Source organism: Limulus polyphemus, unplaced genomic scaffold (genome assembly GCF_000517525.1).
Source record: "Limulus polyphemus unplaced genomic scaffold, Limulus_polyphemus-2.1.2 Scaffold5580, whole genome shotgun sequence".
NCBI lineage: Eukaryota > Metazoa > Arthropoda > Merostomata > Xiphosura > Limulidae > Limulus > Limulus polyphemus.
Genome location: NW_013671190.1, coordinates 5,077 through 17,169, shown reverse-complemented (window position 1 = coordinate 17,169; position 12,093 = coordinate 5,077). Strand labels below are relative to the sequence as shown.

General features: G+C 32.2%; 1 protein-coding gene across 1 annotated transcript in view; it reads right to left on the bottom strand.

Moving 5' to 3' along the window:
• Positions 1–1,090: 1,090 nt before the first annotated feature.
• The window catches only part of LOC106472751 (histone deacetylase 4-like), a gene marked incomplete at its 5' end in the record, with an annotated part of 15,244 nt that continues 4,241 nt past the window's right edge, over positions 1,091–12,093 (bottom strand). The window contains 8 exons of the mRNA XM_013933407.2: positions 1,091–5,119; positions 6,002–6,137; positions 8,167–8,315; positions 8,484–8,553; positions 9,467–9,585; positions 10,437–10,534; positions 11,333–11,452; positions 11,867–11,954. Of these exons, the coding sequence (XP_013788861.1) occupies positions 5,065–5,119; positions 6,002–6,137; positions 8,167–8,315; positions 8,484–8,553; positions 9,467–9,585; positions 10,437–10,534; positions 11,333–11,452; positions 11,867–11,954 (835 nt within the window). The remainder of the gene's footprint in view (positions 5,120–6,001; positions 6,138–8,166; positions 8,316–8,483; positions 8,554–9,466; positions 9,586–10,436; positions 10,535–11,332; positions 11,453–11,866; positions 11,955–12,093) is intronic.

Sequence of the window (12,093 nt, the reverse complement as noted above, 5' to 3'; positions counted from 1 at the left end):
TGTTGTACTTCCCTGACACAACATTTTACAGTATCGTTGTACTTCCCTGACACAACATTTTACAGTATTGTTGTACTTCCCTGACAAGACACTTTACAGTAATAAAAGGTTGAGGTAACATTTGGAGCCTTACAGTGTAGTACCTGTACCACAGAAACATTATGTTAATATAAAGTTCAGGCCTTACATTCCATGGGTGTATTTTAAGAGTGACTGTCAAATCCCACTTTTTGATTAGAGTATCCAACAGTTTGTAATGAGTGCTGTTGACTAGCTTCCTTCCCTCTAGTCTATCATGGGTGTATTTTAAGAGTGACTGTCAAATCCCACTTTTTGATTAGAGTATCCAAGAGTTTGTAATAAGTGCTGTTGACTAGTTTCCTTCCCTCTAGTTTATCAGTTGACAATTAGGGATAGTTCCTGAGTAGCTTTGCATGGATTTCTGAAATGATAATTTTATGGAAAGTTATTAACAGAATTTCAAATACAAGTTTGGTTTTAATATGTCAAGAAAGCATTGCATTGTCATGAAGCTTGTGGTAAGTGTAAAAGTATTATATTAAAGAGCATGGTGATTATGACTATGTCTCTGTCATGTAAAGTCTAAAAGAGTACAGTCAAGGAAGCTTGAGTTTAACGCGTTGTGCTGGAGATTATTATAAGCTTAGTTAGTACAAAGTGTCACGTCAAAAACAATATGATGATGTAACGTGTTACAGAGAAGCTTGATACTCATGTGGAGTCTTACAGAATAAATAGTTGAGGTAAGTGTAGTACCTGTACCACAGAAACATTATGTTAATATAAAGTTCAGGCCTTACACTCATGTGGAGCCTTACAGAATAAAAGGTTGAGGTAAGTGTAGTACCTGTACCACAGAAACATTATGTTAATATAAAGTTCAGGCCTTACACTCATTTGGAGCCTTACAGAATAAAAGGTTGAGGTAAGCTCCAAAATGCAGAGAATGATTTAGGTTGACAATGAAACATGGAACCACCATGCTGACCACTAGGCAACACCCTCTTGTGTAAAAATGAAACTTTATTAGTCATGTTTAGGATTTATTATTATAATTTTTTTAGAAAGATTTTGACGGCCAAACAAATCTTTATTGATGATGGAGATCAGGTACAAGTACACGACAGATACATTCAGTTATTTTCACTATACAAAATTAAACATAAAACAAGTTTGTGATCCTAATTAAATGGTTAGGATTCAGTAAAATTAAGTAGTATGTAACACCAACATATAATGTATTTCATCTAAAAAGAGAGTCACATGTATGACAGAAAATATACATTTTTTCAAACATTTAATTTCGGCAAAATGTTCATCTTAAAACACCGGGAAAACATTTTAAAAGCTCGTATATATATCACTTAAGACAATAATTTATAATTGAAATCTCTAACTATATAAAATACTTCACAAATGCTCAAGGATTAAATCAGAATAACGTTACTCCAGTTAAAAACTTGGATGAAAAAGAGATTAATCTCCTGCTACTGAAAGCTAATCGTTAAAGCAGTACTAGTATAAGAATTATAGAGCAGTTCTGTCTATACTTGACTCTGAGTAGTTTAACCTTACATACTCATCTATGTAAGTGTCTTGATACTGTTTATGAAGCAATAACGTATAATTCACATTTCTCAGAATAAATCTTTGACAATCAAAGCAATCAATTAAATATCATTAACATATTTTGTAGTTGACCTTTATCTTTAAGTGACCTTAGAAGTTACTGACCACTGGACAACAGAGAAAGAAGTAAAGGTGTTAAAAGTTCATTATAAATATGCTTATAATTTACTAACGGATGTGTTGATAATCGTCAATGGCTCTCGTATCAAAACCAACACTCCTTCAATTCAATAACGTAAGCCACAAAGTTTCATAATGCTACATTTACACAGCACAGGTTTACATATTATAAAGTTATGTATTTGAACTCAATAGAAATATTGTTGACATGATATGTAAAATTGTGATCAGAAAAATAATACAAAGTTATGGTGATCTTAGTGGTAGTATATATGAATGATGTCAGTTGTTCAGGGTGAGTGATATTTCAAAATAACATGAGATAGAGTTACTTTGATGTTTGAAACTTCTTTACATACATAAATATTATTAGGATGACACTTATACTACAACACTGAATAACCTTACTACTATCTATATAACATCAGTCAAACTATATTCTCATTAAATCAGCATTTCTTAACCTGTTCGATACTAGGAACTGGCTCACTGCCTGCCTCCTTAAACTATCGGGGACCACCAAAGTGAAAGTACAACAAAAAACAAACAAAATATATTACAATTTACATATGAATATAATTTGTTTTTGTGTGAAATTCCGTGGACCAGTGGTAGAAAGCACTGGGGTAAACTTTAAAACTATTCAGGGGAATATACTCGGAGAGAAGAATAAACAGTATATTTTGAAACGTGAATCCAAGTTTCTCTATAATATAGTTGGAAATTAGTAGTTTTCTTTATTTATATATGTCAAAATGAAAACAACTTATCATAAATCATTTTCCTCTCTTAACATATTACAGTTTTTGTTATCCTAAAAACGTAGTTTATTTCACCCGATCTGTTATTGAATGAAGTTATGCTGAACATTTTGTAAAAATCAACTACAGTGCATTTAATGCTATAATGAACAAGATAGATTTTTCAGGTTATTAAGAAGATTAGCAACAAACAAAATACCATAATCACAAATACTATAAAAAAAACCTGGAGAATTAGTTTGTTTGAGATACAGCTCGGGTGTTTACTTAAACTGTCAAAGCAATATTTTGAATAGATTTAAAACACTTTAATGAAATAAGAAACAAGTGTTTTGTGAACCAGTTGAAGGTCGAGTTTCTGTAAACATTTTCAAAGTGGTTATTTATCAACATTCACAGACGACAAACACGCTGAATTCTACAGTTATTGTAGCAGAAACAAAATATCCTTGTCTGGTACATTAGTGAAAAAAGTTTTATTTAAACAGCTGCTATTACCGTTTTTTATAAAAAAACAAATTGTCATGTGTATGTCTCTGAAATAGAATTAATGCAAAGCTTATAGTTATATATAGCTGAATCTCAGAATTAACAACTTGTAAGTTTATAGAGATAATATGCCACATTTTGGTGGAGAGTATGATAACTTGGAACTAATCCAAACCTAATTAAGACCATGATTTGACTAGACAACCTGTAGGTATGGATATTAAATATACTCATCCAATTCTGATGTTACACAATATAGTGCCCGAAACAATAAAACCCTCACTATACTGGCTACACATCACAAAATTCCTTAATATTTATGGCAATGATACATAATGTGTATATATATATAATTTGTATATATTTTTTTACAATACAAACAACAAATATTTTTATAAGAACTTAAAAATGCTTTTTTTTTAGAATGCCACAAACAAGGTTTTTTTCCTGGTCCTAGAACTTGTTTGTCATTTAACAAATGAAACATGTCAGTTTTTAATACTTGCTCGAAGTGTAACTAGCCTGAGCGAAAATGTACATTAAATGTGAAAGCTTAATATAACAATATGAAAGATATTTCACTTCACAGCTTAGGTGTTTAATGCAAATATCTCCAACATGAGACTGAAAGAGGGCTTTTGAGTGTTTCAGACGTTACCAGTGCTTCAAGTGGTGTTGGATGAGGTTGAATGCTCAAAACCATCTCGCTACCTTTTAGTAGACTGTAAGCTTCTCAGAAGGGAAAGGTTCATTAGAGAATGCAATAAATATTTATGGTGACAAGGGACTGGGGAAAAAACTATATTTATTTCTTAAAATGTCATGTAAGAGCAGGAATGAGACAGTAGTACATGGATGGAGCGAACGAACCCCTCTCACAACTCGCTCAGTCGGTGTGATTGAGTTCAGAACCACAAAATAACCAGAGTTTCTATACTATAACTTGTGATAGTCTACATCTCCTTATACTTAATTTTATTGTTTTATTGCCCTTTGAACTATGTTTAACTAATAATCCCACCACGCAAGTTGTGAATCACTTGGTAAATGTGCAGCTCATGTATCCATATTAAATTACAGTTATGGCATAACCTGGTTATAATAAATCCACAATGATTTTATATTTATAACTGACAAATTATACAACAGAAATCTAGTAAAATATTCTAACGAGGTGACTCGTATTACAAATAAACATGACTTGTGTCAATAAATGCTATGTTCATGCCAGTTTTACTGTGACTAGCCACAAAGACATGCCAGGAAAGAGAGTAACCAGTGTTACAGAATAAACATTTAAAATACATAAACTTGAACAACATGATTTGTAAATAACTAAATGTTCATTCATAGTACATATTCTTGAACTCTCAAACAACAACACTGGATTGTTTCTTTGTAGAATTATGGGAGAATCCAGCTCTCACAGACACAAATAAAAAAAACAAAAAACAATTTACCTATTCATTTCAAATGTACTGACTACTTTCTTGTTGTTGTTTTTTTATAAAAAGTAACACGAGCATTTACCACAACTGGATTCTGAAAACCTAACAGTACATTCATTTGTTTATGTAAATGTTTTTTTTTGCTTATGTAAAACATGTACATAAAGTTTTACAGTTTATATGTTAGTGCTTCCGGCCTTCTGTAAAAGTGTCAACACGTCACATAGAAAGTGAATGATAAATACGATATCGGGTGTGGTAGGATAGACTTTAGCTCCATTCCATGTCATCTTAATATGACGTCTTCAAGTACCAACATGAAAATAGAAGTGACATGGGATTCTTCATCGTGGAATCTGCAGGACTTTTAAGACATGCAATTTACCCTCATTTATACACATCTTATATAAACAAACATGCTCACTCAACAATGACACAAGTTGCTGTGGCTACAACATCCAAGTCTGTGAGGCACATCCATTCCGGACTAAGCCAATGGTGTTTCACTTCCTTAACATGTGGGGATCAAGGTGGAACTTCTAAAAAATGAACATTAGATCACATCATATCAGATAGTTATCTGATTATCTGCTTCTTCACTTATCTTGGTCTTCCTCCATTGGTTCCTCAACTTGAGATGATTCTGGTTTCCTGATAAAAAAGATAAACCCATAACTAAAGTTTAACAGTACTAGGTGAAAACAAGTGGCAGATATACTTTCTTAAGGTCATTCAGGCTGTAATTAAATTGAACATAACTGTCATAAAATCTTTACAATAAACTCAAAAACACAAGTTGTGAATCTATTAATTGTTTAGCGGGTCAGTGGTAAGTTTACGGACTTACAATGTTATAGTCTAGGGATTTGATTCCCTGTGGTGAATAAGAGTGTGTATAGCCTATTGTGTTGCTTTGCATTAAAAACACAAACAAAAACAACTGCTTATTAGCCGTGTGGATATTCAATACAGAAATATAACTGATTTTATCATTAAGTTACAATTTGTATTTTACACACATCAGATATGGGAAACAACAACTTAAACAGATAACATAAATGTGTCTGTGTGTGTGTTCTGTTAATTATTCTTAGAGATCCAAAATTTATTCTTATATAACTTTTCTGAGGGTCGGGGTGGTCTTGTGATATGACTGAGGTCTGTGAAAGTTCTTACAAAATGCCTTACTAACGAGCTAGTGGATTAACCCTAAAAGCCAGTTGTAGAACACTTGCTTTGTGTGCAAGAAATCAAGTTTAAATCCAAGCTGGGGGGGGGGGGGAGTTAAAATTACCACAAACTAAACTGGCACCCAATGTGGGCCTTATTTATGACAATGAAAGAATTCAGTAGTTTTTGTGAGTTGTTAAAAGTACTTAACAATTTAGCTCAGCTGATACTTGCCTGGAGTGGGAAAAGACTTAGATAAAAAAAAAGTTTATATTCTCAAACAGATGATAGGAGAATAAAGTAACTCCAGACACTAACATTTTAGTTAGGAATATCGAGATACTGATGATGGATTAAACTCACTGAATATGAGTAACAGTCATCGACAGAGAGGCAAGAGCTGTGACAGTATCTAACTCCTCCCGTTCTTTCTGTTGAGCTTCCAAAAGTGAATAGCCAATTGTAGGTGCCCAGCGTTTGATGCACGGCCAATGGGAAGCTTTGGAAGAAACACATGAAAAAAAAAAAGCTTTAGAAATATTTTATAATTGAAGAATCTGTCAAGTCTGAAAGAGAAATCACTACCCATCAAATGATGATATATATAAAAGTATTAAAAACCATAATCGGTTATATATTGCTGAAAGAAAAAATAATAACAATCACCTCTTAACACCACTGTACAGCCAATTTTATAAATAACTTGTTTAGTATATATATATTGTGTTCATGAAACAGCTATGCCCCACCTAATGTTATACTCTGTATATTTAAGCTCCCTCCCTCCAGTTTGATGACATAATAGCTGTTCACAAGATTGGGGTGGAAGTTATGTGCTTACTAATAACTTTCAAATGTCAATCGATTTGTAACTTTGTATGTAGTACCTGTTGTATACATTTGGTCAATATCCATTCAACCCATTTTGAAATACCCTGTCCAAAGTTAGGGAAGATTTTCTATTTACAAGTGACCTTTTTGTGATGACCTTCAAAAGTGAATAGGTCAAGAATATATATTGTTGTATAAGTTTGGTCAAAATCCATCCATATCAACTTAAGACATCCTGTCCACAAGATTGGGATGGACAGGTAGGGTCAAACAAATAAACCTACACTTCATTGCAACACCTAACAGTAGGGTCAAACAAATAAACCTACACTTCATTGCAACACCTAACAGTAGGGTCAAACAAATAAACCTACACTTCATTGCAACACCTAACAGTAGGGTCAAACAAATAAATCTACACTTCATTGCAATACCTAACCGTAGGGGCAAACAAATAAACCTACACTTCATTGCAACACCTAACAGTAGGGGCAAACCGCAACACCTAACAGTAGGGTCAAACAAATAAACCTACACTTCATTGCAACACCTAACAGTAGGGTCAAACAAATAAACCTGCACTTCATTGCAACACCTAACAGTAGGGGCATAAAAACAGAAACACTAATAAATGTATAAAATATTTTCAAATAAGTATACAATTAATGCACAAAGTAAGAACAGTCAAAAAAGTTGAGTTTTGTTGAAGTAAATTAATAATCTAACAACGGAGAAAAAAAACCAAAAAACATTGTTTTACAGCCGACTATACTCAATCAGTTATCATAGCACAGAATGGGGGTCTGGGAAAAAGCTTGAGAAATACGTAAGAGTACTTATAGTTATGACTAAAGAAAATATATCCGTTAATCATTATTGAAATTTTTAGCACAGAATGAAACAATCCAGTTTTTTGATTTATTAAAATTAGTTTCACCAAACGTGACTGGATTTTTACGTAATGTTTTTTGCATTTCACATTCATCTGTACTTATGAACGTTAACAACAGCAGATTTATTGGTAGAAACAGAAAAATAATTAAATGATGGCATCTTTATTATTTCATTAATAACCTGGAAGGAAATACTCTTTATATTTTTTAATATAAACTCATTTAATAATACCCCCCATGGTGGGCAGAGCATAGATAGCTCTTTGTGTAATAAACCGGGTTTCGATACCCATGGTGGGCAGAGCATAGATAGCTCTTTGTGTAATAAACTGGGTTTCGATACGTATGGTGGGCAGAGCATAGATAGCCCTTTGTGTAATATACCAGGTTTCAATACCCGTGGTGGGCAGAGCACAGATAGCCCTTTGTGTAATAAACCGGGTTTCGATACCCGTGGTGGGCAGAGCACAGATAGCCCTTTGTGTAAGAAACTGGGTTTCGATACCCATGGTGGGCAGAGCATGGATAGCACTTTTTGTAATAAACCAGGTTGCGATACCAGTGGTGGGCGGAGCAAAGATAGCCCTTTGTGTAGCTTTGTGCTTAACTTCAAACAACAACATTTTATAATTTTCAAAACATTCAAGATTTCAAAAACAGAGAACATGAAATTATGTTATAATAAACAACTAATTTTTACAAAGCTTACAAGTAAAATATTATGTTTTTCCTGATGCTTACAAAAGTATACATTATAAGGCTTGAAATTATATAGCTCAAGTACAAGTGAAAAACAGTACACACCTTGAGTTACGACAGTTCGTTGAAGAACTTCCACAGCAATAGGACAAGGTTTTCGAGTTATTTCATCTTCTGGTAAAGGTGTTCCTTCGTCTCCCAGCAGAGCCATGACACATTCTTGAGTACAATCACAGATAGAGGTAAGGTCATAGCTGTAAATAAAAAACAAATATATAAATTTTAAAACTAGCACATCAACAAAAATAAATATTCATTATTTCTTTTTTTTTTTGTATATGTGTTTTACATTAGTGTAAAATATAATACAGCTTCAACATGTATCATTTTCTAATCGTAGAATTATCAAGGTAATAACGTACCCTCCTTCCAGAGCAAGAACCACACGTCCTTTAGCAAGTGTCATCAGTTGTTTGGTTAGGTACCCGAAACCTAAAAAAGACATATTTATTATTAAGTATCAGCACAGATGTTTAAAAATTGAAATCTCAAGATTAATATAATCTACCAGATTTCATCACAACATTCAACAGTAATCCTACTGCATACATAAAAAAACAAAAAGAATCTAAATTATGATTTCAATAGTTAACTTTAATTTTGTTTCAAGCATGCTACGATAGATGAACATTCTAATTTAATTTCTTGACTCTCATAGAGCACCGAATCGTTTAATTTAGGTTTTACTTAAACGATAATAGAAAACAAAATATAGTTATGAACTACAAAATATTTGATGGTAAAAAGAAAAACATTTCTAGCTATAAAGTATGGATTTTTAAGTAACTTGATATAAGTTGGCCTTAAATTGAATGATATCTCACTAGATTCAGCCAGCCCAGGATGCTTATGTTAGTCCTAAATCTATATATGAAGCTGACAGTGTAGAATAATCATTATAATCAAATATTGAACACAAAATTGTTTATTCAATGGCCTAACTGTAGTGTTATAAGCATTCAGATTTACCATTGAGGCACTAGAGACAACATACAATTATATTCAAAATGGTGAAAAATAAATGTATATACGTTAAATTTTCTAACGAACATTGTGTGTTTTCACTATGGTAAAAGTTTCACTTGTTTATGCTGGTAAAAGCTACACTTAGCTCAGCCAGCTTAGATTTAGGTCAATTCTATATTAAGATAACAATGTAAAATAATCTTTACGATAACATAACAAAAGTAAAAAGTATAGAGAAACAAAAGATAACTATTGTACAAATACAGGTATAGTTTACACTGTATAATGAACACCAACTTAAAACAACTATAACATTATCTCACTAGGACTATTATTTGTATATAATTTGAAAAAAACTAGTCTTAGATACACTACTCACAGGAAGGAGAAACGGTGTAGCCTCCTAGTGGTGCAGGGTGGCCAATAGCTGCATCAAATCCTGCAGCAACAAGGATGATTTCTGGATTGAAATCTCGAGCAATTGGCATTACAATGGTCCTATAGAGTAACAGCAGGCATTAATTGCACTGAAAGGCACTAGTTTTATTTTGAAGATGTACAATACATACCAAAATGATAAAGTTTATACCAGTAATAATAGATGGAATAAAAATAATTAAATATATATTCTAATTTATTGTTATCCAGACAACGTATGAACTTACCAATGAGAACATATATAAATCATAAAAATATAGTTTATAGCATATAATTTTATGGTACTTCTTAAAAACAAAAAGTCCTGAATACTTTTTCCAAACTTATTTAACAACATTACAAAAGAAATCTTGAAAACTGTTCATACTTTTCTTACAACAAACTTGCATAAAATTTTAAATCCTACTTTAATTACAAACTAATCATTTGTACAATTCAATAACTTTCTAAAGCAAGTAAAATACATTAGTTCTAACTAGTCACTTATGTGACAAACTAAAGGTTACTGTTTCAGTCAAGTCAGTTGCATAAGAATGGCAACAACGACAAAAAACAAAAACAACAACTACGTTCGTATTGTTAATACACCTGACGCATTTCTAGCTAAAGCCAAACACGGTACTTTAAGACATATTAATAACCAGCCTGTCAATCAAAATATTAGTAGTCCAAATAACTGACCCAAACGTGTAACACACAAACCCTTTAATATCCCATCAAATAAGGAAAATTATAGATTAAAAAAATAAAAATAAAAATAGGAAAACGGAAGGCATTGAAAAGCCTAATACAGCCACACACACCACTTCAAGATACACTACACGCTCAGTTTAACCATGAATCACCTGAAATTTATTATGTACTAAACCCTGTATTCTGTATTGACAAAAAAAAAAACTTAAACAACACACCTGAATGCAGCTATGTACTCAGCATCTCCCATTGGTTGCTTCAGTGCACCTGTCCAAGCAATGTTGACGTTAAAACCAATTCCATCTTCAACTCCAACCTATATCAGATAGTGACTTATACCACTAGCATATCACAATTTATACCCATACATGTTTATGTAGAATCAGTTTTGACCCATTAATGTCTTGTAACAAACAGCCGTGCCATTATACATTTGGTAACCTACCAAAAACCTTGTTTTCAAAACCTTGTTGAAAAGGTGTTCATTTGCTGTTATATTAAACTTATATTAAAGTTTTTCTTCATTACCCATTCAAGCCGTCTCCAGCCATTATAAAGATATACACAATTCTTATGTTTTTTATAGTAACAGTTGTTATCATAAACTCAGAAGTGTGGTATTAACAGAAACATCTGTAAAAAAAAAAAGATAATTGTATGATAATGAATTTTAATTAAGGTTTTCTTCGTGTTCGTTTTCACTATATATCACATCATTCAAAAGTAAGTAAAACAAATTCTAGCAACTAACATCATATCATATTGGTCTATATATGAGGCAAGAAGCTGAAATAAATTTTTTTATTCAGACATCCCCACATAGAGTGAGGTTGTTAACTGGGTAGCAACTACATCACAACATTGACAAACTCAGAAACTTTCTCAGTCTATCTAAACTCCAGAAGTTACAGAAACTACTTTTTATTCAGATATAGTAGAAGATCTTGGAAAAAACTAAAAGGATTACTTAAAACACACAATTTATAAACCACAAATTTTGTATAATTAGTATATATATTTAAGCTGCTAATGATGGTACTTGGATTATGTAGAAATGATGTAACAAATGTTATTAAACGACAGAAGTCTGGAGTACTTTGGAAATATGCTTTACCTCCAGTGGATCACCAGTTCCTGGGAAAAAATTACCATCATCATGTCGGTGGAGAGAGATGTAGAGGACATGAGGATCATCGTAAAAAATTTGTTGGATACCGTTACCATGGTGAACATCCTGAACAAGGTTATCAAATTGTTTTTCGTTATTGTTTGATAAGTGAATAGCTCGTTTTATCCAAGTTAAACATTTTGAATAAAATTTAACTTAAAATTGTGAAAAAAAGGCAAAACATCACCTTAAAGAGGCTCAATCTGAGTTGAATCTTCTAAAATTACAATTTTTGAAACATCACATGCAAATATAAAAATATTTATTGAAATCGTATATATTTTTAGAATTCAAAAAAACGTGGGCGTCATAATGTCTTCATATTTATCATTAGAAAAACCTAGTTATGCCAGTTACTAAACAAGTTAAGTTAGAACAACATAAGTTACTAGTAGTTTTTCTTTACACATATTAAATGTATTAATCTCCCACGAGTACAAAAAGGAAATCGGAGATAAGTAAAGAAGTCACATAACTTACCCAATCAATTATCAGCATTTTTTCTAATTTCAATTTTTGTCTCAACTGTTTTGCAGCAACGGCAATGGAATTAAAAAAACAAAAACCCCTAAAACAGAGATGAAGAAAAATTCGATGACGAGGAACCCACTTTGAGACTAATAATGGCTGGAGACGGCTTGAATGGGTAATGAAGAAAAACTTTAATATAAGTTTAACATAACAGCAAAACCTTGTCAAAACGTTGT